Source organism: Colletotrichum higginsianum, chromosome 10 (assembly GCF_001672515.1).
Source record: "Colletotrichum higginsianum IMI 349063 chromosome 10, whole genome shotgun sequence".
Taxonomy (NCBI): Eukaryota; Fungi; Ascomycota; class Sordariomycetes; order Glomerellales; family Glomerellaceae; genus Colletotrichum; species Colletotrichum higginsianum.
This window is the reverse complement of record NC_030962.1, coordinates 1,007,558-1,033,593: the sequence shown is the minus strand read 5'-3', so window position 1 is coordinate 1,033,593 and position 26,036 is coordinate 1,007,558. Positions and strand designations below refer to the sequence as shown.

The 26,036-nt window shown below is 53.8% G+C and overlaps 9 protein-coding genes across 9 annotated transcripts; 5 read left to right on the top strand and 4 right to left on the bottom strand.

Annotated features, from left to right (window-relative positions):
• Positions 1-2,461: 2,461 nt before the first annotated feature.
• CH63R_13771 (uncharacterized protein) lies at positions 2,462-3,226 on the bottom strand (the record flags this gene model as incomplete). The annotated part of the gene is made up of 1 exon (XM_018308745.1): positions 2,462-3,226. One exon carries the CDS (start codon positions 3,224-3,226, stop codon positions 2,462-2,464), a length of 765 nt encoding a protein of 254 aa, XP_018151063.1.
• Positions 3,227-4,302: 1,076 nt separating this feature from the next.
• CH63R_13770 (uncharacterized protein) lies at positions 4,303-4,515 on the top strand (the record flags this gene model as incomplete). The annotated part of the gene is made up of 1 exon (XM_018308744.1): positions 4,303-4,515. One exon carries the CDS (start codon positions 4,303-4,305, stop codon positions 4,513-4,515), a length of 213 nt encoding a protein of 70 aa, XP_018151062.1.
• Positions 4,516-7,530: 3,015 nt separating this feature from the next.
• CH63R_13769 (MIP family channel protein) lies at positions 7,531-8,552 on the top strand (the record flags this gene model as incomplete). Its single annotated transcript, XM_018308743.1, has 3 exons — positions 7,531-7,839; positions 7,914-8,214; positions 8,281-8,552. The coding sequence occupies 3 exons, from the start codon at positions 7,531-7,533 to the stop codon at positions 8,550-8,552; spliced, it is 882 nt and encodes a 293-aa protein (XP_018151061.1).
• Positions 8,553-10,474: 1,922 nt separating this feature from the next.
• CH63R_13768 (uncharacterized protein) lies at positions 10,475-12,035 on the top strand (the record flags this gene model as incomplete). Its single annotated transcript, XM_018308742.1, has 3 exons — positions 10,475-10,692; positions 10,745-11,009; positions 11,070-12,035. 3 exons carry the CDS (start codon positions 10,475-10,477, stop codon positions 12,033-12,035), a joined length of 1,449 nt encoding a protein of 482 aa, XP_018151060.1.
• Positions 12,036-13,007: 972 nt separating this feature from the next.
• Positions 13,008-14,020, top strand: CH63R_13767 (GrpB domain protein; the record flags this gene model as incomplete). Its single annotated transcript, XM_018308741.1, has 4 exons — positions 13,008-13,082; positions 13,167-13,376; positions 13,451-13,855; positions 13,907-14,020. The coding sequence occupies 4 exons, from the start codon at positions 13,008-13,010 to the stop codon at positions 14,018-14,020; spliced, it is 804 nt and encodes a 267-aa protein (XP_018151059.1).
• A 377-nt stretch (positions 14,021-14,397) lies between these two features.
• CH63R_13766 (FAD binding domain containing protein) lies at positions 14,398-15,836 on the bottom strand (the record flags this gene model as incomplete). The annotated part of the gene is made up of 5 exons (XM_018308740.1): positions 14,398-14,699; positions 14,773-15,035; positions 15,098-15,279; positions 15,347-15,596; positions 15,652-15,836. 5 exons carry the CDS (start codon positions 15,834-15,836, stop codon positions 14,398-14,400), a joined length of 1,182 nt encoding a protein of 393 aa, XP_018151058.1.
• An 865-nt stretch (positions 15,837-16,701) lies between these two features.
• CH63R_13765 (Chloroperoxidase) lies at positions 16,702-17,709 on the bottom strand (the record flags this gene model as incomplete). The annotated part of the gene is made up of 4 exons (XM_018308739.1): positions 16,702-16,850; positions 16,907-17,240; positions 17,293-17,468; positions 17,523-17,709. 4 exons carry the CDS (start codon positions 17,707-17,709, stop codon positions 16,702-16,704), a joined length of 846 nt encoding a protein of 281 aa, XP_018151057.1.
• An 839-nt stretch (positions 17,710-18,548) lies between these two features.
• On the top strand, positions 18,549-21,131 carry CH63R_13764 (DEAD/DEAH box helicase; the record flags this gene model as incomplete). The annotated part of the gene is made up of 2 exons (XM_018308738.1): positions 18,549-18,689; positions 18,822-21,131. 2 exons carry the CDS (start codon positions 18,549-18,551, stop codon positions 21,129-21,131), a joined length of 2,451 nt encoding a protein of 816 aa, XP_018151056.1.
• A 608-nt stretch (positions 21,132-21,739) lies between these two features.
• Positions 21,740-25,729, bottom strand: CH63R_13763 (spindle pole body-associated protein sad1; the record flags this gene model as incomplete). Its single annotated transcript, XM_018308737.1, has 2 exons — positions 21,740-25,095; positions 25,174-25,729. The coding sequence occupies 2 exons, from the start codon at positions 25,727-25,729 to the stop codon at positions 21,740-21,742; spliced, it is 3,912 nt and encodes a 1,303-aa protein (XP_018151055.1).
• Positions 25,730-26,036: the final 307 nt, after the last annotated feature.

Below are 26,036 nucleotides of genomic sequence, written 5' to 3'. Positions count from 1 at the left end.
GGCAGATCGTCAAGATGCTCCTCCAGTCCGGTGCAGATTTCAGCACATTAATCAGTGACTATAGCCACTTTCTCGGCGAAGACAACCGAGGAGGCTTCGGCACGTTTTGGCAGGTTTTGACCGACATGGGTGCGGATCTCAACGTCGAAAGAGGCGTGCTTACCGGATTTCTGCAGCATGCAAGCAATTCTGTCCCCGGCTGTATAGAGCTTATGGAGAAGCTGGTCAGCTTGGGTGCAGATGTCAATCCTCATGCTGGTGGCATCTTGGGGAACCCTTTGCTGGCTGCATCTATTGCTGGCAATCAAGAAGCTGTCCAGCGTTTGGTCAGACTGGGTGCAGATATAAACCAGAAGTCTGAAGAGTACTTTACTGCCCTTGATTGTGCGTCTGCAGGAGATGACGAGAGCTTCGTAGAGATGCTGCTTGACTTGGGTGCGGATATCAACGCAAAAGACACACAATCTACCACCGCTCTTGTGGTGGCTTCGTACCATGGCTGCACGGATATCGTCAGGTTACTCCTTGATCATGGGGCCGACTTTACGATTAAGCATATGACTGGAATGACACCACTCCACGCAGCATCACTACAAGGGCATCTCAAAGTGGTTGAACTACTTTGGGAGAGGGGAGCCGATGTTACAGCTACAGGTCCGAGTGGAATGACGCCACTCCACGCAGCATCATTTCAGGGGCATCTCAAAGTGGTTGAACTGCTTTGCGAGAAGGGAGCCGATGTTACAGCGACAGATATGGGTGGAACGACGCCACTCCACGCAGCATCACTTCAGGGGCATTTCAAAGTGGTTGAACTGCTTTGCGAGAAGGGGGCCGATATAGCAGCTACAGATATGACTGGAAAGACGCCACTCCGCCAAGCATCATTCTTCTGGCGCCTCGATGTAGTCAAGCTACTCTGCGAGAAAGGAGCCGATGTAACATTTGCCAACACACAGGGGTCGACTCCACTCCACGCAGCAACAATTGGCAATCAGGACGAAGTAGTCAAGCTGATTGTTCAAGAAGAATTTGAAAGAGTTCGTGAGATGAATACCAAAGTTGTGGTCGAGGAAATTTCTTGCATGTTTCAACCAACGCCCCCCAATGGGCCCCTCAAAGTTGTTGAGATCCTTTTGGAGCGGGAAGCCGACGTCACAGCTGTGGATATGAATGGCCTTACACCTTTGCACTTGGCATCGATCAATGGCTATTCTGAGGTTGTCTCGCTATTCCTCAGTACACACCACATCGGCTTGGATCTCAAGGACACCGCATATGGTCGAACCGCTCTTTCATACGCCGCTGAGAAGGGCCACCAAGAAGTTGTGGAGCTATTGCTCACTAATGCTCATATTTCAGCCCGTTCGAAAGACCACCTCGACCGGACGCCATTGTACCATGCTTCAAACGAAGGCCAACATACGATTGTCGACTCCCTTTTACGTCAGGACCCATCGGTGGCCAATCTACCCGATCGCTACGGCTCAACTTGTCTGTCAGCGGCCGCGAGAAAAGGTCACCTTGACGTTGTAAACTCCCTTTTGGATGCAAGCGTCGTCGGAATGGTTCCAGATTGTTTAGGTCGGACGCCGTTGTGGTGGGCTAGGAGATATGGACACACTGCGATCTCACAGCTTTTGTTGGAAAACGCCAAGGAAAGGGGAGTCACACTGAGCCATGAGGTAGCCCCAGAGGTAATCACAAGGTTGCATACTCCGGTTGCCCGAGTATGCGACGCTTGCACTTTCAGCGTCTCAGCGGGCGGGGATTACTATCGTTGTTCAGATTGCAACGGTGGGAATTTTGATATTTGCGGAGAATGCTTCACGTCTGGTATCAGATGTCTTCAGCCATCGCATGAGCTTGTGTTCATGGGATCTTCCGGCGATGACGAGGATAATGCGGGTGATACGGATGACGACGTTGATGAGAATGAAGAGAATGGTGGGAATGACGAGGATTACGAGGATGACGAGGATGGTGGGCGTGCCGGGGAAGTCGAAGAGATTGTGCTGACCTTCGAGTAGTTCTGTTTGCTCAACTGTAATTTCGGCAAAATGTCTAATAAACAAAGTCGTAAAACTATCATGAGTGTCTGGTTTACGTGCCCCGATCGATTTGGACATTCGAGCTGCATAAATGAGTGTGAATACTGGGTGTATAATTGAAATACGTCTTAAATTGCCTACAATCTCAGCAGGAATATAGGAATTCATCGTTTTGCTTTCCACAACACGAGTCATCTTAGGCTGTTCGAATGACCTCATTCATCCATGCTGCTATCGACCGCCGAACACATCGAGTTTCGACGACTGTCTAGTTCGATGATTTCGATGATGCTCAGCGTGACTTAAATACCCACTGATTTTTCTCTTGTCGAATAGATACACGAATAACTATTAGAGGCATACATTGGTCTGAAGACTTCTTTCGGCTCGTTCTCGGTCACCGCCGAAGATTACCTTTCCGTCATTTGGGAAAATTCGTCTTTGAGTTTTTGTAGCTCCAGTTGCGCTTTTGTTTCCTCGAACGGCTCTGCATATTCAAAATCGATCAACTTCACGTGCCCTGTGGACTGATGCACCAAGAAGTTGCAGATGTTCACGTCTCCATGCACCCAGCCTATGCAATGAAGCTTGCGCAATGCCGCCTCGCAAGCTGGGTGGTCGTCCAGGAGCGGGTGACGACCATCGATCTTTTCCAAAAGAAAACCAACGCATCGTTCTTGTTCCATAATGTGACCGAGAAACGTTGGCGCGACTGAACCACTCCCCAAACAGTGATCCTTTGAAATTCTCTCGTAGAACTCTGTTTCGCGTTGCAGCCGGGGAATCCACCATTCGAATATAGCCACCTTCGATAACAAGATTCGGCCATCGAACTGAACTTCCTTGACACGGGCCTTATGGTCAGCTGTCCTCTTGAGGGAGAGGACATCAACCTGGCGAGGGTGCCACAAGGAATGTATGCCGTCCAACGGGTCCCAAGAAAGGACATGCTCCGTCTCGCCATTTGCTGCTTGACTGATTCGCATCTTTGTCCAGTTGCCATCTGGGAACGGGGGGAGCTTCGGTATCAGCAGATAGGGTCGGCATAAGGTGTCGATATCGAGTACTGCGGTGGGTTTCCGAGAGATTGTGAGGTAGTGTACTCTTCTCACAACTCTGACACGATATGCGGCTTCATCGTCATCGATTTCTTGATTCAATATTTCGAGGTCCATTGCCAAGTCGGTATTGGGGGGAAATTGCGGGGCTGTCGCTGAGAGTCGGCAATGTGCTAGGATTGGGGAATATGGAGATGGAGAGAGGTTGTGTCTGCAACTGGTGTCAGAAAACTAGAGGGGCGTGCGAAATGGGAGGATGCAGTGTGAAGCGGAGGTCTTCACAGCGCATCAAGACCTGGGAAAGGTGAGCGCGCGGGTAGGTTCGGGGCGGCTATTAAACGCCCAGCTTTTCCGAGGCGCCCCTGTCTGAAATTCATGCATAAGCCCCTGCCATTTCGGCACTAATATCACGACATGGACAACGCCAAGTATGCAAGCAGTACTAGTGATCACCTGGAGAAACCAAGCGGCAATCTCTATCCGGAATGACGCATGTGGTGGAAACAACCAAGAGTTTCACATTGAGAACTAGCCCCTTCTCTGGTCAGTGATCTGTGCCATCACAACCAACGAAGCTGAAGAAGTTGTGCGGGCGGTTATTCACACCAGGGTTCCAGGCCTTCGGCTACTTCACCAAGAGATGTAGCGGCCATTAACCCCACGATACGTGGTCAACCTCGCGAATAGGACTATGGAATCATCATCCAACCGCTGGTTTATTGATTTTTAGCGATCTGCTCGGTATCATGACCTGCTCGGTACCATCCTGAGTTGCTCGGCTAAGTGGTAGCGGCTCAGAAGCTCCCGATGGTAATTAAGACTGCGGTTTCGCTTGTGAAATGGCCTTGCTCCCTCTGGTCAATCTTTCCCACAATTTCTCTTCAGGAAGCACGAGAAGGCCTCCCATCTTCTTGTTGATTCAATCGAATACTTGTGAGTAGTGACCGTTTGAAGCATTTACCCTTGGCCTGGCAGCACTGTGTCACTGTTACACGGATCCGAATAGTGTTAACCATCACCCTTTACTAGTCGCACACAACACCAACTGCAGAAGATTTAAGTACGAAGCACATATCCCTATCATCCGCTAGAAATGTAACCTCACTTCTTCTATCCGGCACAATATTTCCTAAGAGTTTGCTTACCCCTTGCACGATCAGACTTTTGAAGGGTGTAATCCGTTTACCTACGCCATGTGTACCCAGGAGTACACTGTGTATCGGTGTGGGTGTGTCGAAATCGGCGAGTTCTATCAGTGCGACGAGAAGTACGACGCCCAATCGAGCTTAAAGTGCAGCCTGCAAACCAGGAGCAACAAGGAGTCCCGGAACTATTGCTCCAAGCACCTTGTGAGTGAAGACAAGGTTAAGGATGAATTCCGAGGACGGGGCCCTCGTCAGCCTTGAATCTGGGCATCGAGTGCAGAATACGGACGGGAAATGCAAGACAGGGAGAGCTTGGTTTGATGTATGGGTTGTTTTTGTTTTCTCCTAAGAAAATGCTTTGCTCCTTGCATCCCTCGTGTTACTGTCCCCATCCCGCAAGTAATCGATCCGCTCCGTAACAAGAGGTTAAGTGTTGTCATGCGCAAGGCATGATTCTCGTGAAGACACTGGAAGCAGACCCGTTTGCAGTTCGGGAGGAAGAGAAAGGCGCCGAAATCGAAGCATGATACGCGCTTTTCGACCGAAGCGCCTATTGAAGTAGCGCAGTTGAGTGGTTGTGTATCAGTTGGGTTTTGCCCAATGCAGTCAGCACGTCTGGTGCATGCTCGAGGAGCTCCTGATATAAGGGGAACGCCTTCCACAGTCTCTTTTGCGCTGGAGGAGGCTCGAGATAGTCGAGACAAAGACAGGAAGTCGAGGAGGTTGAGGATGTATAATATTAATTGGGGCAACAAAATGCTAAGGCGACCCGTTGATGAGTGGTCGGCGCGGTTCGAGGCAGGGGTGAGGTAACTGGGAGAGATAGATTTCGAATCATTCCGCCAATGTTCAGCTTATTTGTGCACGTGAGCCTATCAACGAGCTCTTTTGACAGATCGCAATCGAGAGGCATTTTTGATAGAGAAGGTACTTCAGGTTTGGGAGAAGAAGGCGGCGGCGGTATATGTCCAACGAGATGAAGATGATGTGAGAAGAAGATGCAAGGGGACAGACAGAACCAACCCGCAGTTGAGCGACCCGTACGCCAAGTCATTGAGTTAGACACTACGACAAACCATTTCGGGGCACGGGCCAGTGGACAGGGAGCACTCGGTTACAGCAATTATGGCCTGGTGCATAAATGCTTAGCACCATTTATAACTTTATTCTCACCCCTGGTAACAGGATCATTTTCCTGCATTTCCAAACGCTGCCGCTTTTTGGTGTTTGAATGGGTGCTGTCAAGCGATCGTCCAATGTTGCCATGGAGGACCATCGCAAAGTCCCTGTGAGGCTACAGCGCCTCACTGTACCATACAACGCTCTTCTCTATTGTACTCCAGACTTCGGCTGTCTTTGTTAGGCCTCCACAGTTATGTCACATTTCTGTCTGCAAACAGGAGGATCTGCATCCGTTGTATCCCCAGAGTTTTTTTTATATTCTTTTTTTTATGTGTGACGAAGAGATCGTCGAAACAGTGCTTATTCTCCCTTACCCCGAGCCGTCTGGTGATGCCACGGCTGCTGAGCATCGAGATCTTTCTACTTCTCCCCAACTCGGAGCAGTTTTCACTGCATTCAATCCATTTTTGGCGCTTCAACAAGGTAATTGCATCGAAGAACCTATTATACATCGCAAGTCTACATTTTGTCTCGCATGAATGCTTTCATACTACTGTTTATGTTCTGTACTGCTACTCACTTCCTCAGGCCTTCATGTCATTGGGAGCCGGCCTCTCTTCGTACCTGTAAGTACTAATTGCACTGACCACTCCCACTACAGTGGCGTGGTCAAAGTCCCATCGGCGATTGGAGTTTCTGGAGGATGTTTCCAGCCATCAAGCCCACGCGCTTTTTCCGTCATCAATGGCTAATTCAAACCACCGTTCTCAAACTTTGCTCAGTGGCTGGCTGATCTAATCTGCAAATTCCATTTTCGATGATTTGAGCTACAATTCTTGACCGAGAGAAGAAGTGTGTCAGGCGTGTCTGTGGGGATTCTTACAGATCAACAGAAGCGGAGATGCCTCAAGTTCGGCGCTCAATTCGTCTTTAAAAATGTTCACAGACCGCACGCATCGTGACTTGACGGGCGCCACGGATGGGAAGGAATGGTAAAACCTGTTACCCGTAAGATTTTCAAACTTCAGTCACATCTCGAAAGCCAGAGACAAGGAATACTTTATCATAATTAAGCAAAGACTCCGTTTATGGGGCAAGGCATTCAAGGGATTGGCGTTGTCTTTCGCCTCGTCTGGATTGGGAACTTCGGACCATTCTGGGCTGTTTGTCTTTGGCTCTGGAATTGCTACGGTGCCAGACCCTCTCCACATCTTCTTCTCCTCTCGCGGTGAGCCCCCCCCCCCCTTCTTTCAAGTCGGATATATCTCCTCAGCAGGTGTCTCAGCCATTACTTTACGGTTTCTACCCCAGCTGTCTCCACTCTTTACTTTCAGTGGTGTTCGTGACGAGAGCAGGGTCATTCCCTGTGACGGCGCTAAGCCCACGAGGTTGATGTCGCCCGGAGTGTCTTGCATTAGACGGGGCCAGAAAAGCTTAGCTCAGGCGGAGCGGAACGATACATGAGACTGTAAGGAATGGTCTCACATAGACGGACCACATGTCATCTGTCAAATCAGACACCATGTCTTGGCGTGTGCCCTTCTGAAAAGTGACAGGCCAGCCACAACGCGGTTCTGATGGTTGTAATCGAGACGCAACCACTCCTTTTTGACGTCAAGAATGCACCCGCAACTCCAGGGGACATGGAAAGCAAAGTTTGCGTAACCTCTCCAATGTGTGATGTCTCCTTTTTAGGACTCTGCGGCCTAGTTAGAAATGGTATTGCGGACAAGAGGGCGTCCAGGCCTTGTAGTCTGACATATTCGTTCCGCCCTTGGATCGTGTGGCGTCCCCCGCGACAACCAGCTTCCACCACACTGTCCCGCTCCAGGTGGGAGTTCCTCGGGGCACGAATTTGACTTTGCGATGAATGCGGGCATGACCGTGACTTAGTCAAGCCAGCCACGATGACTGCATTCACTAGGACGGGAGTGTCGCTTGTTCCCTACACCCTCGTTGCAACGGGAGCGGTCTGATGTGGAAAACATACAAAAGCCAAAGAAGGGATTGGCATTCGTTCGGACTCGTGTAATTCGGTGAGTGTCACGGTACAAAAAGCGCTTTTTCCTTCTACACCATCCTCGTAGTAGCCATCAAGTTCGCCACCTTTTGACAACATTCAGGCCCTCTTCGCGACAGCATCTTCACCTCAAAATGGCCAGAGCAAAGATCGAGCGAAAGTTCTCCGAGTTCAGCGAACTCAACTATGGCTCCCTGCCTATGCTCCGCATGGAAAACACCACACGAAATAACATCGTCGCCGTTCTTGGCGAATTCGTCGGCACGTTTCTGTTTCTGTTCTTCTCCTTCGCCGGGACACAGGTGGCCAACACGCCTCTCGGAGCGCCAGGGTCGAATCCGAACCTGCCTTCCATCATTTTCATTGCACTCGCGTTCGGCGTCTCTTTGACTGCAAATGTCTGGGCGTTCTATCGGGTCACCGGGGGGATGTTCAACCCAGTTGTGAGTTTCACACTCTCTCTCTCTCTAATCACCCTGGCGTCTCTGAGACTGACAACCGCTGGTTCATTGAACAGGTCACCCTTGCTCTCATGATCTGCGGCGGCCTACCACCGATTCGTGGCCTCCTTATAATGCCGACTCAAATCATAGCTGGACTATGTGCAGCTGGGGTTGCCTCCGCATTGTTTCCTGGTCCCTTGGCCGTCACCACGTCTTTGGGAGGCGGCGCGAACATCGCGCAAGGCTTCTTCATCGAAGTCTTTTTGACCACTCAACTTGTTTTCGTCATCCTCATGCTGGCGGTTGAGAAGCATCGTTCCACGTTCCTCGCCCCTGTAGGCATTGGACTGTCGTTCTTCCTCGCGGAGCTTACAGGTAACTTGATCCTCCTGCCACGGTTGACTTCTCCCAGATGACGATGCTAAACCTCTCACCTGCCAGGTGTCTACTTTACCGGCGGATCTCTGAATCCCGCTCGATCGTTCGGTCCCGCTGCTGTGGTTGGTGACTTTCCCAACTACCATTGGATCTACTGGCTGGCCCCAACATTCGGTTCAATGGTTGCCTGTGGATTCTATGTCGTCCTTCGTCAGCTTCGATACTACGAATGCAACCCAGGCCAAGAGTCAGATGGTCACGATTCGGGAAGTGAGCCCAGCATCAAAGTTCAAAATGGAACCGAAAACCTCAAGTCCTGTTCTCAACATTGTTAGGCAACCTGAACAGGATCTCATGTGCAGGAAACCAGAGAATTAGTAGGGAAAGTGCCGAAGGGGAAATAGTCGAGGGAAAGGCTGCAATGCCTAGATCTCAAGAGTGCAAAACAAATGATTGGATTGACGACACTAGCTTTTTTGCAACCTACCATAGCAATGCCCGCGGGCCTATCCGACAGGGACAGTAATGAGCATTACATGAAATGGGGATTTCAAATGTGACCATCAAAATCTCGCATGACTTACAAGTAAAGGATTCTGTTCATTGTACGATTGCTTGGCATTATGCCTTTCAAATCACATGGTAGTCCGCAGAAAGTACGCCAGAAGATTGGTCTTGAGAGGAATCTGGCTCGGTGGTTCCGAACCTGAGATTTCCATTTTCGTTTGTGAAGCCACAACATCAGCCACCCTTCTACACCTTCAACGTGCTTTGGAGGTGGCGGCATTCGGTCTCAATCCAATCAAATCTTCTTCAAATCTCTTGTAACAAGGCTCATTGAAGTGGCGAATGTTTAAGCGAGAGCGAATTCGATGAAACTGCTTGCCAAGGGGTATTGGGTGGGTGGGTGGCGCCGTTCTTGACAGTTTGAGAAGCGGTGTTACACAGCACGCATTAAAAACGCCAAAGACTGACCCCCGACGAGTAGAAACGGGCGTCGAACCACAATTCAGGGTCCTGCTGCGGATAGGTTCTGGCGGTGCCGGGCGGCGATCGCGGGGATGGATGTCAGATTCCACGGCTCAGATTGGGGGAGGTTGCTGCATGTTGCCGATCACATAGGGTCCCCCGAGGCCGTTCGGCCAGGGGATGGGAGAAGTGTGTCTTGGATCACCAGGGTAAGCCGAATCCTTCGGCCCGGTGCTGCGGTCGACAAGGCTGATTATGTCTATAGATTTCCCAAAAGAAAGCATGTTTCTCCAGGCTTCAGGCCAAAGTCTATCGTAGAGACCTGCTCTTCAAGTCATGTGTTGCCGTTCGACCCAGATTGTCTCGGCCATCCATCTTCTCAACCATGATTCGATCGGTCTTGTCCGAGAATGCGCGAACATGGTGCTCATGCCAGCAAACATAGCCGTTTATGTGTGCCTGCCAACCTCAACGGCGGGGGCCCTTTTGGGGTATGTTTTTATGCAATGGGCTGTCGCGATTTTGTATCTGGACTATGGTTTACCTCAGCTACATGGCACATTCGCTTGTCTCCATCGGCTGTGCTCCATTCGGAACCCCTGTTCTCGAAGAAATCAGCCTTGGATCCTAGGGCAGGCAGGGCATCAGATGCACACAATCTCCCTAGTGTCCCTGATGATCCACGGTTCACATCTAAGTAAACTCCAGGCACCGACATCAAGGTACAATGAGCGTCATACGGCCAATTGAACGCAGTATCAGCTCGAAGAATCACCAATCATGGGCAATCAGTCCAAGAATCAAAAGCATCATTTGCTGCTGGGATCGTTTCTACTTTCATGCTTCATCCTGTATCGACCCAGCCCTGTGGCGAACGAACCAATGTTCTCCAAGGATTCTAGCTCAAGGAAACATTACGGTCTAGTCGGGCGAGTGAAATCCCCCAATGTTACACTAGCCATTCGCCCTTGCCCACAGCTTGATGCCCTCCCTTGAAGTATTTACGCACATAGAATTCTCAATATCGCTGGTCAGGTACCAGTTCTTCAGACTCTTGTGAACCAACAGAATAAACAGCTTTCAACCAACACAAGACTGACGGCATAGCCTTCAAGGATGGCTCTCGGCCAGACCAACTTGGCATCAATCTGACAGTACATCGTACGACAAGCTACAAAAACCAGGCGTCGGTGCCGATTTCACGGCATTTCTTTGTGTGTAATTGTTTGCTCGTACTAGGAGATCTGAGTGCCACGAAACTTCTTCTTCATTCTTTAATTGGACCACGATGTCAGGGGGACCAGGCCTCGATATAACAGTCCCGGCGGGCCTGCCGCTCCGAAAACTGGATCATAACTTCAACAACGCCGAGGGCAGCATTCTGGCATTTGACCAAATTCAGTCTCTGTCCATGTCGAATCCTCTTTGGCGGGAGTTCATCGGAGACCGCTTGGGCCTCGAGAAGCGTTACAGACAACTGCTGCACTCCTATGAAGAGTCTTTTGCGTAAATAGCCCGCACGTGTGTTGAGGCAGTTTGGCTTATCATCATCGAACAGGAAGTACTTTGGCGGATATATCCCCATCGACTATGCATCTTCGGGTAGCAAAATCACGAACCCCGAAGTTGTGGTTAAAATGATCCTTACTCTTGCAGAGCTTTCCATGTCAGAATCGTCGGGATCTTCCGAGAGCCCCTTTATCGACGAAGACAGCACTTTGAAAAGAATGGGTTGGGAAGGCGTCCAAGTGAGGAAACCTCGTTGGGCGCTTTTATCGGACACGTTCGCCGCGGCAACTGCTTCTTCAAAGACCACTCCGGAGGTAGAAACATGTTTTGATCTTCTTTGAACACGGCGACTGAAGGCTGATTTTGTGCCACAGAAGTCGTCGCCCACATTCTTCACCTCTCAGAAGCTGTATGGCGATGACCCCATTCTCCTTCACATGGAAGGGGTCTCCGATGACGAACTGAGAGATCAAATTTACGAAGCCAAAGAGAAGGGGTGCATCGGTATCATCGTAGAGATCGTCGAGAATCAGTACAACGGAAGGGTCATGGACCCCATCACGCTCAAAAGACTGGATTCCATGTGTACCCAAGAGCACTTACTCCTTGCTGTGGACGAAACCCTCACTGCCATTCGTTGTGGGGCACCCTTCTCTTTCCAGCGAGAAGAATACTTCGACAAGGCGTCTCCCGATCTTGTCTTTTTCGGAAAGGCCGTCGGTACCCACGGCACAGCCATAGGGTTTAACGGACAGTTTGTACAGAAACTTGGGCTGCTCGGAAGCTCACGCGGGCGAGCTATTGGCAAGTGGCAGAGTCAGTTCCGGAAGCCGATCGCCCTCGTCGACCTGATCCAGTCACTGTCTGCGATCGACATGGCTGTTCGAGGTAACCTTGCCATGCTGAGTAGAGTAATCGGACACACCGTCCGAAGCTTTGTCCTGGAAAAGGCCGAAGAGCGCGGTCATGAAGTCGAGGCCCGAGACGTGCTTGGGGGGCTAGAGAGCCTCATTTTCGTTAGGAAAGATATCGCAGGGACTATGCTCGTCATGGGCGCCAACACGGCGGGAGCATGGATCCCCTGGGTCAAGTGGCTGCCGAGGCTTGAGAGGGACATGTCGAGAAGCGAGATACTGGAGGAAATCATTGGAAGCGGTAGCCGCTCGGCCCGGGAGGAGCTCTCAAAGATGCTTCTGAAGCAAGGCTCGAAGCCGAGTTGGTGTTTCTGGTGTGGAAACCGGACAACAACGAAGAAGAGTGACTGGTGTCAGCGGTGCTGCATCGGCGTTTGCGGAGAGGAGATGTGCGGTCGGCATTTATCTCGCCATGAGTGCATTTAAAGCAACAAGGAGACTTAGGTGCATGTATGAGGTGTCATTCCTAAATAAGAGTTCTAATCGTTAGCAAGTCACTATAATTAAGCTTTATTCATCTTGCTTTTTCTTCAATCGATAAAAAGACACTACTCGAAGTCAGAACTTCAATCACACAGACTTTAATGCCTTGGGCTAAGTGAAGAGCAAAAAGATTAACTTGATCTAGCCCGGACTTGAACCGGAGACCTTCAGTGTGTTAGACTGACGTGATAACCAACTACACCACCAGACCTGGGAGCTGTTGCCACAGTAACGGAAGCAGCTCTTTAACTCGCATGCTGCGCAGAGGCAGTTGACGTTCCTTTTCCTTCGACATGGCGCTACTGGCTCTTTAGAGCAGCCAATTGCTTGTATTTCTATGCACGTTTGAAGATTGCCATTGGGTTTTAAGGAATGAGCTTTGTTTTTAGGTTGGTTAAGCCAGCGAGATACCAACATGAGATTATTTGCTACACCTATCTCTCATGGTGGAACGGAAAGGATGGCTGCTAGATGGACATGAAGAAGGGACTTGTGGACTTGTGTTGCAGGTCGCAGCATATTTACACACATAATAATAGAGACAACTTTACCTAACGAGTTAAAGCACTGAATTGAAGCAGTCACTGGACCATAAATTCGGCGAACTTGTGTAGCAAAGCATCATGCGAAGTTGATGACTTACTTGATAGTTGAAGGCGTTTAACAACATCACAGGATTATGTAATCAGTAAAACAACGATCCAACCCGCTTCGGTCTAGTGACGCGCCTCATCATGACGTAGGATCTCTTTGAGAGCTGGCATTCAAGACAACTGCGGGGTTGTTTGAGATACATGTGGATGTTGCAGCCGGGATAAAGCTGGCTGGGAAGGGAGACTTTGATATCTATGAATTCAGCCCAGGCATATCAGCCTTGCATCCACGTATCAAACTTCGGCACGTAATAACACAAAGATGCCATCCGACGAGAGCCATCAGACAAGGACGCCTTTGCTCGGCAACAGTCAGAGAGGAGCAGGAGCCAGGATAGTATGATAAAGAAAAACCCAACCGTTTGCTGCTACGTTCCGAGGGTGGTGCGGGTATGGACCGAGCTGATGCTTGCAATAATAGCGTTCAACCTCCCGCAACGTCCGCGACAAGACCAGCAGTGGCGTCTCGCTCATCACAAACATCTTCCGCGGCGGCCTTTTCTCCCCGCCGACGTTGACGTACGACCCGCTGCTCTTGCTTCTGAACCACGACGAGAAGAGCGAGCGGGACAGGCTCACCGAGAAATGGAAAGACAACAAGTTGCAAGAGCTCAACTTCGTCGGCGTCGTGGTGCGTGCCCCAGCTAGCTAGCTGCTGGCTTCATCGTCCGCGCCATCTTGATGAAGGCTGACACGATGAGACAGGCCGCTCTGCTCGCGAACGTTCTGACGTCAACTGGTTCGTGGCCGAACCTGCTGCCACCGGGCACCACGACGCCGTGGCCCGTCCGCACGTCGTGGTTCTGCGGCATCGCCTTTGCTCTTGCCAGCGTCTTGACCGCGGCAGACCAAACGATCCGGCTCCACCGGATGGCGGGGCACCGAGACGGCCTGGTCCTCATCAGACAGTCGCTGCGCACCAAAGACCGCGTGTTGATCGGCACGGAATGGAAGTATCGCCCCCGGCAGATGCAGGTCTACGCGTGGCAGCTGGGGGTCCTGTTCCTGGCGGGATCGGTGCTGTTCATGATGTCCGGGCTGATCTTCCTCGTCTGGAGTGCCGTGGTCGAGGACTTGGGCCAAGGAAGGGGGTTTGATGAAAACGGAAAGGTGAGGGCGTTGCCCCGTTCCGCAGAATTTATTTCACTGATTGCTAGACAGGTTGCCGTGATATTCACCGTTGTGGCCCTAAGCGTGGCCGTCGTATTCGTCGTGGGGCAAGCAACTCTCTACCACCCGGTGCCGAAAGGAGGCGATATTGAGGATGCCGAGTAAGCTGTTCAAACATCGCAGGTGTCATAGCTATTCGCGCATTTCCGAAAACACTATCAATTTCCAGCAATAGCATGTATGGAATCACTATCAAGGCTGATGTGCGAGTATTGGAGGTTCACAATAGGGGATAAGCTGGGTACAGGCGTAGATAATCGTGTGCCGTCTCTCCTCTTTAGGTTCGGACGCATGATTTCCTCGCGGCTAAATGGGTACGTGGATAGCGGTGAGGTTTCTCAAGGCTCACATGACCACCAATGACCACGACTCAAGAGCAATTAACTTGGGAATACAAGACGCCAGTTGCTGTCTGCAGTTCTTTTGCGAAATTCTTCTTTTTGGTACTACATCCTCGGCCATATCTTCAAGTGACTGATAACTCAGAGGTAGATGTAACAAAACGGGCTGCCCCCAATGGTGTTGAGCAGATCGCTGATCGGTCGGTTGGGAGCGTTCGGCTCCTGGATGACAACATCATCAAGGCGGGCATCTCTGCTGGGAGGGTTGTTAAGAATCGTAATGGTTCCGGCAATGTTGAAGGCCTCGCCGAGGTGGAGGGCCTGCCAGAGCCAGTACACCCGGTCGACCATGGCGTGGTGCAAGAAGAACGTAGGGTCGTTGGAGGACGAGAACAGGTCGGATGCCTCGCCGTTGACGATCATGTGACCCGCGGTGTGCGTTCCTAGGTCGTGTCAGTTAGTTATACCCGGTCCGTCCTCCCCAAGCTTGAGGCTCCAAGGTTGACTCATGCTTACCCAGGAAACCGTCACCGAAACGACCCTGCAGCTCATCTTGAAAGGAGAGAACGTTCTTCGCAGCCGCTCCGATGGTCAAATTCAAGACGTCCGATGGATTCATCCATTTCTGAGACGTCCAGGCACTTATATCCCTGGAGAGGCAGCGGGGGTTGTAGGCGAAAGAACCGCCGGGGTTGACGGGGAGACCGTCAATACCTGGTCTGACCGGGCCAAGATGGACAGTCATGCTGGCGTGAAAGTAGTCAGTGATCCTGAGATAACTACATCTTTGCTTCGAGGTGAGGTGTCCTCCTCATCGACAGTTGATACAGGGAAAACTTACTTGGCAAACGGGCCACTTGTGACGCACCCGCCTCCGTTTCCACTGGGGATCCAGACGCCGCCGCGTGCCGCGACACTACCATTGTGAGCTCTGAAAGTACCGTCGCCGCTCATACTGGTGTCGCTGCCATCAAACATGGGCGCTTTTGACGGGTCGTCTCGATAGGCGAGCCAGTTCCAGTACTAATGTCATGGGCCATTAATCAAAGGACCAAAGACCGTTTGTGCTCGGGATGCCCAATTCACTTACGGGCTGGTAACCGTCGTAGCCGCACTCCTCCCTCAGAGCGTTCTCGTAAGCCCACACATAGTACCGGTGCCAGGTGAGGAAGTTCCCGGTGGCGTGGATGCTCAGCGTCTGGTTGATGTGAGCGGCAACGAAGTCGTCGTATCGGTTGCGGGCACCGGGCGCGAAGTCGCCCCTGAGCTTGGAAGGCCGTGTCAAGAGACAGTTGACGGCGCTCGTGTAGGCCTTCTTTTCCGAACCGGAAAGCGAGTTCCTGTACCAAGTGTGGTGAGCATCTGTTCGGTCAGACCAGAGGGGCGCTTCCATACCAATCACGGCGAACTCGCGCGTTGAACAGGTTGCATTCTCCTCTCTTGCCAAAAGTACCGTTCTTCTCCGCCGCCTGGAGGGCTTCTATGGCCCGTGCCTGCACTTCGGAGAGCTCGTCCCCCTCGGAAGAAAAAGCTGTGCTGGAGCAAAAGCCCAGCACGGCGAGGACGTTGACAAGACGCATGTTGATATCTTTGATAGTGGCCTTGGCGCAATGGTGGAGCCGCCGATGAAATTGAAGAAGACCAAAGGACCAAGATGCCGGCCAGACGTGTGCTACGTGTCGGGGGCATATGGCTTTTAAGCCAAAGTCCATGGCCGCCGGGCTGTTCTAGTTTCTCCATCATCTACCTACCCCTGGGCTCGGCGCTGGTCCCATGCGCGGAGACCTGGGTTGATTAGGCATCGCCACCCGGCGAAAACATCGATTGCGGCAGAATCCCCAGCCCGTACCTTGCCTGCAGTATGGGAAAAAGTCGTTGGGTAGTTGTTTGTGGAGCTTACCCTGCAGTAGCAGAAGTTTTAAGAGACAGTGATAGGACATGGTAGACTTGGCATGGGCCGGCATGGATCGATCTAAAGCCCGGCAAGGAAACAGTACCGTTGCATTGCCAGTAAGCGCTAGTGATGGCGTTTTGAGGATCTCGTTGTGTTTTGGCTGAAGAGTCCAAGCCGGACGTCGGGCAGCTCTTTTGCTGTGTATGTTCTCAAGATGTTCTCAAGTTGTCGAGGGTTTCTGATCCAATCCGAAGGTGAGTCAGCCATCTCATAGTCCGATACGGTGTCCCAAAAAGGAACAACTTTATCTCCACAAACTTGTGGAGGAACATCATGTTTAATTCATCCGGGCTGGTGTTAACGCGGGAAGCAGCATCGTGGGATCATGGGAGAGGCCAGGTAAACAAAACTTGAGACTTTGCTTTGTTTTGTTGTCGTTTGAACGGTGGTGACCTCGTCTTCCCCTAACGACCTTTCCCGTGAGACTCTATATTAATATCCGCCTTCACCGTAACCTTGCACGTCGCCGGAACCCGACCTTCAACGTTGTCCTATCCCGAACTTTTGGGCGCGTATACCAAAGGAACATCTGAAGGAGTCTGTGCAACGATTTCGTTGGCGATCTGCTGTATGGTGGGTGAGAGAGTGATGGGAGTGTCGACTGGAGCCCATCCAAGCTCAACCGGCAACCGTTCATTGCCTTTTTAGGTCAGCGCCCGCTCAACTTGTTTTACCACACACATAGTAGAAACTTACGGAAGAAGAACTCTACGTATGATCTATTTGCTACCGGGGTTCCAGGAGTTCCAAATATGGTGAGCAGAAAGGCACATTCGCCCGTCGCTGCTGGGATCGCGGACTCGGGGAGTGTGAAGTTTGGATTCACCCGGCTCATCTCCAGCGCATGTCTGGCTCGGGCGTTGGCGATGGTCGTGATATTGATTGTTGTCGCCCCTCCGAAATAGCCAATGAACGCGTCAAACGTTTCTTTGTCGAAGCGGTTTGATGGATCAAAGTACATGTCGCGACGGGACAGACTGCCGTCGTGCTCTATGAAGTTGTGCTTATGAAGCATATCCAGATTGATGAACTTTGGGAATAACGTTAGCCACGGAAAGTACAAAATCAAGAGAAGCACTCACGGACGCGCCTGGGTTCAACTCCAAAGCTGGCTTGAAAGCTGCTGCAGATAAAGCCTCATCGATATTCATGGCATCTTTAAAGCCCTTTTGAACGATTTCAGACGTGATATTCCGACCGTCGTGAGGGATGAAGCCATGGTTGGCAAGAGTGTTTAAACCTGGACAAGGAGCCCGCACTACAAGATATCGTCAGAGAAGAAGACGGAGCATTGAAATGATGACCAACTCACGATCTCCAGCACTTGGTGGTGTCCATGTCAAGTGGTTGGGCTTCAACAGTGACGGACTGTCTATGTCGAACTTAGACAGCTTTGGCAAGGAAGTGAATCCGCTAAGGGAGCCATGACCAATATTGGCGAAACTAGGAAGACCGAGAGCAACAGGGAGAGCTCCCAGGGAAACAAGAAACGTTTTCATTTTGTTGTCAAGGATGAGCACGCTGAGGCAATGAATGCGGCATCGATGCAAGTTGCAAAGAGAGGGGATTTATAGAAGTGCGAATTCGGCAGAAAAAAACAGTTTACAATGTCCCCTGAGAACACCAGTGTGATGTATCAGGCCGTGCCGAGCCGTGGGGATATCCCGTACTTCCCGTCTTCTCTGGCAGTCACTGAAAGCTAACACTAGTTGCGAGTCCGTTCAACCGTTTCCTTTCTCCGATCCCCTCATGAGCCCTTGTTTGAATGCCGATCTTCAACGCCAGGTCGAGGTTGAGACTAGGGACCCTGAAGCCGCCGTCCGCCGTCAGACGCTATCATCCCGGATCAAGTGCAAGCCGAGCGAGCGAGCGAGCGGATAGGTTAGGGCGCGGCATCGATGAACCGCTGCAGGGACCTGATCTGGAGGGCCAAAATTTGTCGTTTTTCAAACTCCCATGGCCAAGTAAGTTGGCTGTTGGCCCAAACCCAGTCTTACGAGGAAATTGACCGAGTCATGATTGACGCGAGACTGCCCTTTCACGACATGATTGTCGTCCATCTCGGAATTGAAGGTGATCTGGCGCTCACTTACATCCAAGCGGGCTGATTAGTAAGAAGCTGGAAAAGTACATGAGGTGACCAGCTGGTACCACCCGGTGAGCCTGCCAGCCACACCCCACCACGGCGTCCCCTGTCGCCGAATGCCGAACTTTTCACTCCACCGCGGCAGCGAAGCGCCAAAAAATTTAGCAGCGTTTCCGCCTCGATAGAAACTTTGGGAATCCGGCGAAGCAGCAATAGTAGCATCGTCAAGCTCAACACAGCAACCAACCGAAGATGGCGACACCCACAAAGGCTCCCGCCAAGGGATCCGGGAAGAGGCAGCAGCCCAAGACCCTCAAGAGGGATACGAAAATCGAGAAGCGCAAGCAGCAGTTGCAGACCATTGAGCAACTCGAGAAGGCCGTCGCCGACTTTGTAAGTGTAGTCTTCTGTCTCTCTCCCTCTCCCCCCCCTCTCCTCTCTTCCCTTGAGGTACCCCTGGCTGCCTCGATTCTCTCTCTCTCTCATACCGTCGCAGTGAATGCTGACCTCTGTTGCGCTCATCAGGACCCCAAGGGCGAATACAAATCCTTCTCCGACCTCCCCCTCTGCGAAGCGACCAAGACCGGCCTGGACAAATCCCACTTCGAGACCCTCACCGACATCCAGTCGCGCGCCGTGCCCCTCGCCCTCAAGGGCTCCGACATCCTCGGCGCCGCCAAGACCGGCAGCGGAAAGACGCTCGCCTTCGTCATCCCCGTCCTCGAGAAGCTGTACCGCGCGCGATGGACCGAGTACGACGGCCTTGGCGCCCTCATCATCTCCCCGACCCGCGAGCTGGCCGCCCAGATCTTCGAGGTCCTGCGCAAGGTCGGCCGCAACCACAACTTCTCGGCCGGCCTCATCATCGGCGGCAAGAGCCTCAAGGAGGAGGCCGAACGCCTGTCCAAGATGAACATCCTTGTCTGCACGCCCGGCCGCATGCTGCAGCACCTCGATCAGACCGCCGGCTTCGACGTCGATAACCTGCAGATCCTCGTGCTCGACGAAGCGGACCGTATCATGGACATGGGCTTCCAGTCCGCCGTCGACGCCCTGGTCGAGCACCTGCCCGCCACGAGGCAGACACTGCTCTTCAGTGCCACTCAGAGCAAGAAGATATCCGACTTGGCCCGCCTGAGCCTCAGGGACCCCGAGTACGTCTCGGTCCACGAGGAGTCGACGCCCAAGAACCTGCAGCAGCACTACATCGTCACCCCCTTGCACGAGAAGCTCGACACCCTCTTCGGCTTCATTAAGGCGAACCTGCGCAGCAAGATCATCGTCTTCTTCTCTTCGGGCAAGCAGGTCCGCTTCGCCTACGAGAGCATGCGCCACCTGCAGCCCGGTATCCCGCTGCTGCACCTCCTCGGCAAGCAGAAGCAGCTGCAGCGCATGGAGATCACGAAACGCTTTGCCGATTCCAACCACTCGTGCCTGTTCGCCACCGACGTCGTCGCCCGCGGTGTCGACTTCCCCGCCGTCGACTGGGTCGTCCAGGTCGACTGCCCCGAGGACGCCGACACGTACATCCACCGCGTCGGTCGTACGGCCCGCTACGAGCGCGACGGCAAGGCCGTGCTTTTCCTTGAGCCCAGCGAGGAGGCCGGCATGCTCAAGCGCCTCGAGGCCAAGAAGGTGCCCATCAACAAGATCACCGTCAAGGAGAGCAAGAAGAAGAGCATCACGAACCAGCTGCAGAGCATGTGCTTCCAGAACCCGGACCTCAAGTACCTCGGCCAGAAGGCATTCATCAGCTACGTCCGCTCCGTCTACCTGCAGAAGGACAAGGGCGTCTTCCACTTCGACAAGCTCGACCTCGACGCCTACGCAGCCAGCCTCGGGCTCCCCGGTGCGCCGCAGATCAAGCTGCGCAAGGGCGAGGACATCAAGAAGATCAAGAACGCGCCGCGCCGCGGCATGTCGAGCGACGAGGACTCGGACGGCGACGACCCGGACGCGCCCAAGAAGCCGCCCAAGAAGCCCGAGATCCGCACAAAGTACGACCGCATGTTCGAGCGCACGAACCAGGACGTCCTGTCGGGACACTACACCAAGCTCGTGGCCAACGGCGACGAAGTCACGGGCGACGGCAAGGAGACCGACGCAGCCGGCGGCGGGGACGACGAAGACGATTTCCTCTCGGTCAAGCGCGTCCTTGGCGACGACGAGCTGGACGCCGAGTCCGCCAACGCGCCGGGCGCCAAGCTCAAGACCATATCCTACGGCGACCAGCAGTTCATCGTCGACTCGAAGCGACGCGAGAAGGCGCTGCAGTCCAAGAAGAAGATGCTCAAGTTCAAGGGCCGCGGGCAGAAGCTCGTCTTCGACGAGGACGGCAACGCGCACCCCATCTACGAGCTGCAGAACGAGGACGACTTCATCAAGGAGGGCCCCGCCGAGGAGCTGCGGCAGCGCTTCGTGGCGGACGAGGCGGCACGCGTCAAGGAGGCCGATGTCGAGGACAAGCTGGCGGCCAAGGGGCGGCTCAAGGAGAAGAGGCTCAAGCGCAAGGCGAGGGAGGCCGAGGAGCGCGGCGAGGGCGCTCCGAAGCTCGTCGAGGGGCCCCAGGTCGGCGGTCAGGGAGGGGAGGAGGAAGACCCGCTGGCGCTGCTGCGGTCGCTGCCCATCGCCGGCGGCGGCGGCGGGGACAGCGGCGGCGAGGAGGACGAGGACGAGCGGCCGAAGAAGAAGCCCAAGAAGTGGTTCCAGGACGACTCGGACGAGGAGAGGGAGAAGAAGAAGAGGGCCAAGAAGGGCGGCAAGGTGCTCGAGATCGACCGCGAGCCCGAGACGCTCGAGGATCTCGAGGCGTTGGCTTCGGGATTGTTGAACTAGATCGAGAGAACGAGGAAGAGATACCCCCGATGATACGAGGACGAGGAACAAAAAGTTATTATTGTGAATTTTTCTGTTTGTTTGGAAGCATACCTTTTGTTAGTTCTTTTTTTGAGGGGTGGGGTCTAGAGGGGGAGGGATGCTCTATGATTTTCACCGTCATCAAGGAATAAAAAAGCGAGAAATGTAAATGTAATAACGTGGTTTTATGCATTAAAAATGCCTCCCTCTTGTCTTTCCGCCTTGACTGTGCTTGCATCAAAGAAAAAAAGAAGCCCAGTTCGGGGGGGGGGTATCGTCAACCCCAAAACGCCTCCAGAACAAGAAGAAAAAATGATTTGTGGTGTTTCTTCCTCCCTTTTTCTTCCCTGAATGCTGAAAAAAAAGATTAAATAAACAAATCTATCAAGTCCCGTTCCGTTTGTCCGCCCGCCATCCGTTCGTCCGTCCGGAACCAATTCCAAAGCAAATGTTGAGAAGTCAATAGTGGCTGCCCATCGCCTGGCGAGAAAATGACACCATAAGCAGCCTGCTCTGCTCGTCTGTCTATCTCCCACTCTCCTCCACTTAAAGTCGCTTGTGAGACGACGACAACGACACGGCGGCAATCAAGACTGCTTCTCGCCGTAGAGACGCACTCTGTAGAGGCACGTATGGTCCGCGCCGTAGTTGCTGACGACCTGCAGCACGACCTGGTCCGTCACGGCACCCAGAGACAACAGCTCGGAGCTGAGCTTGTGCACGTACACTCCGTTGAGCGCGTCCCTGCTCTCGTACGTGAAGTGGCCGATGCGGACCCAGCCGTCCGACAGGATGATCTTGCTGCGCGGGAAGTGCGCGGCGGCGAAATCCTTGATCCGGTTGCGCGTGTTGATCTCGGTGATGTAGGCCAGCACGTCGATCTCGCGGGGCCGCGCGTCCGGGTCCAGCGTCGCGCCGGGCAGGATGTGCTCAACCACGACGTGCTGCGGGATGATCTCGTGGCTGAGGAGGTAGCCGATCCGGACGCCCACCTCGACGCCGCTCTTGTGAGCAGTTACCTTGCCGCACCAGCAGTCGCCCTCGTCCTCCCAGTTCCAGAGCGTGGCCGACGGCGGCACAGACTTCGGGTCTCGCCTCGTGCTCTTATACCAGGAGGCGCTCCGGAATTTCCCATGGACGGGAGGATCCCAGTCGGGTGTAGTGGCACTGGCATCGACGACGACGCCGGTGTGCCGGCCAAGGAAGTTGACCTGATGCCGGAGTTCTCTGTCCCACGTGGCCCCGATCTTGCCCTGCGCGAGCGCCTCCAGTCCGGCATTCGCGATCGCCTGGCGGACCATGCCGTCCACGACCTGGACCATCTCGGAACGGGAGACTCCGGCAGGCGGAGCCTGTTCCGAGGCGGACTTGACGGCGTCGTTGATGTAGTACTCCAGCTTTCTCTGCAGCTCCTGGGCCTCGGCCTTGACCTCGTTGCGGTGCTTGACGAACTCGTCCTGGAGGTGGCGGATAAACTCGGTGCGCGTGACCACTACGTCGTTCGTGCTCTTGTTCTTGAATTGGTCTTTAACGAACTTCTCGATCTTGTGGTCGAGGTCCTTGCTGATCTTGTCCGGGATCGATGTTGAGAAGGCGGGCTCCAGGATCTTGGCCACCTTTTTGTCGTTCGTCTTGAGCCACTTCTCCCACGACTTGTCAAACCTGGTCTGGGCGATGTTCTCGATCTCGGCGGTCGATGGTCCGGGCGGAGCTGGAGAGGCGGCGCTCTGGTATACGGGATCCTTCAAGAGCCTGGCCCTGACCGCTCGCCAATGCTCGTCCGAGACATGGTGGTAGCCTCCGTGTCCTCTATCCATGGTCAAGATTTCAGTGTCGCCCTTCATGAGATCGCGCAGGGCGTGCCAAAACTCTTCGTCCACGACAGGCCGCCCGTGCTTGTCCAGCTGCATGTGCACTATCTTGGGGACGATCGCCTCGAGTCGCGACAGTGAGCCCTCGTGGAGTTTGCTGGCCTTGGCCAACTTGGAGAGCTCGTACTCGTGGTTGCGCTGCTGCCGCGTATATTCTCTCGTATCCTCGTCGCTGAAGACCGTCGTCGGTCGCGACATCCACAATGGCACGAACTGCCCAAGGTTGTGAGAGATGTCGGAAAGGCCGTACCACTGGATGCCGCTCATGCCTAGAGCGGGGGCCGACTTGAGCCCTGCCATGGCGCCCCATCCGAGAAGAGAGACGAGAAGGATACCGAGCAGAGCCTTGAGGTTCCATGAATGCGGCGAGAAGAGGAAATTGAGTACGTCGACAAAAGCGTCAGCGAGCTTGAACAGAATCCATGTGGACCACGAGGACTCGTTCAAGGGAATTTGTTGCGTAGTCTCGATAGGACTATCATAGCCGTCTGAATCTTGGTCTCTGGGAGGCGGGCTATCCGGGCGAGGAGCATGTGTCCAGCTGTACACCGTGTTATAAATCCGCGGCCACGACTGTAGACGCGCGTTGCGCTCCTTCCGAAGGGCCTCTTGCTGCGCCTTTTCCTGCTCCCGCTCTTGCCGGAGCTTTTGCCGCATGTCAGAGCCGAACAAGCCCGAATCATTCTGTCTGGGGGGAGAGCGGTTGCCCTTTTCCTCGGGTGCGCGTCGGGATCCGGGGGGTCGTATTGAGCGGACCTCAAATCTTCCAGAACGCAGGGTCGAGGCATTGGCAGGCGGTGGGTCGTTGAATAGGCGGCGGGTCGGTGCCGGCTTGTCGATGGCAGCGGGCTGGGTCACAGGTCGCTGGGCTGGGCCAGGGTCGCCTTGTTCCGATGAAAGACGAGGTGAGACTCCAGAAGCGGGTTTAGGGTCATCATGCAATGACTCTTTGACTGCACGCTTTTCTGGGAGCCGCAATTCCGGCCTGGAAGCAGGCTCTTCCTCAAAGACATGGTGGCGTGTCGAGGTTGCTCTAGAAGTAGACCCCTTGTTCAAGATGTAGTTGGCCAAGCGTGACGGACCCGGTCTGGGAGTAGACTCATTCTCCGTGTCATGGTCGGCTGAGCGTGACGAACCTGGTCTGAACATAGGCTCATTCTCAGTGGTGCGGCTCGATAGACGCGTCGACCCTGGTCTGTGAGTAGGTTCATTCTCGCCGATGTGGTCCGATGGCCGTATTGAACTTGGTCTGTGAGGAGGCTCGTTCTCGATGGTGTGATTCGAGAGACGTGTCGAGCCTGATTTGTGAGTAGACGCTTTCTCCGTGGTGTGGTTTGATAAACGTGAACTTGATCTGGTGGTAACAGAGGATGGTGAGGCGGCGTTTGCCGGCACTTGACGCGGCGTGGGAATGGCGCGGGGTGAGTCTCTAGCCACAGCACGGCGCGCAATAAACGGCGAGTCGTTATCAGGAGACTCGCTACGGAGCTGATAACGTTGAGAGGGTGGGGTGCTTGGCGGCTGCGGTTGGACCGGACGGCTTGTGCCCTCGTCCTTGGTCCAGTCTACAAGGCCAGACCGATGCACAACCTCACTCAAGGGGTCCCGGACTGGGCCTCGCAGCCGGTCGGGCTGGTTGCTCCGTGGCGGCATCGGTCGCAAGGGAGAGTTCTCTCCTGCCTCGTCGGACGAGCGGGAAGGATGAGACGGGGTCCCAATGTCGGCGCCCCCGAACAGCGAGCTCTCCTGGCCGAAAGTGCGAATCGAGTCGGGTGTGGGCGTTGGTTCCAGAGGCAGCCCTAGCTGATGGCCATTAGACGGCGACCTAACCTCTTCGGAAATGGCGCGAGCAAAGACGGAGCGTTTGCTCGCGGCTGTGAGGGTGCCACCTCTGGACGACGACAGGCCTTGGCCGGTGCGATCTGGTGGCGCCAGAGCTTCTGAACCGGCTCGTCGTGTGGTGGGGAGATAACGAGTCGGACTCGGACCTCGAGGGGGGGCGATGTCAGGAAGTACTCGTTGACGAGACGATGTTCCTTCTGGCTGGTAGAAGGGAGGCTCAATCGATGGGGCTGGGGGAGCAAAGAATTAGCAAGGGAGGTGGTGGTAATGTGAGACTGGCGCGGTCCGTCAGTGGCTGCTGCACTTACCAATTGTGGAGGGAAGACGCTGTTTCGGCGGATTCTTGACAGAGGGCCGATCTGGCGAGGGGCCTCTCGATGGAGCGGATGATTCGGACGAGTCTCGGCCAAGGCCGAAATCTGGTGGTAAGTTTGAGTTCGGGTCCGGGTCCGGGCCGGGATTGGGAGCCGGCTGCGGTTTGCGCATAGGTTTCGGCTTCGGGACTGGGTTCGGACTCGGCGAGTTCACCGGTGGCTGGCGGTCGCTTCTGGTACTTTTGCTGCGCTCACTGCTGTGGTCGTCGTCGTCTGCTTCCTCACTGTCATCATCATCGTCGTCATCTGGGTTACCAGGATCGTCAGGGTCGTCAGGGTCGTCGCTGTCGTGGAGTGTCTCCTTGATGATGGACTGCAGATCACGCCTCTGGCCTCGTCGGGTGTTGCGTAAAGTATTCGACGGCGCAGACCCGTACGACGTGTCAAGTCGCGCAGCCAACGGGGGCAAATCAGACGAGACGGCAGCACCGCCTCGTGATATGAGGGGCCCGTCATCGTCGTCGCCGCGAACTCTTCGTCTCGGAGGCATCTCGGCGCAGCGTGGTGGATGAAACTCTACCAGATTGATGAGCGGGGTTGGGTTATTGGGACGGCAGGTTGAGTATTATATGAGTAATACTCAACCCCACGAGATGGGTAGGTTCGTTGAGTGAGATGGGGGTGAGAGAATTGGGTGAGTAAGATCAAAGAGGAGTGAAGAGAGGGGGTGGAGAGAAAGAGGAAGAGCGAAGGAGAGGGGAAAAAAGGATAAGAAGCTCAAGACAGCTTGAGATTGTGGTGGTGGTGAGAAGCTCAGTGAGATAAGGCTCAACTCACAAGCGGCAGGCGCAGTGAGA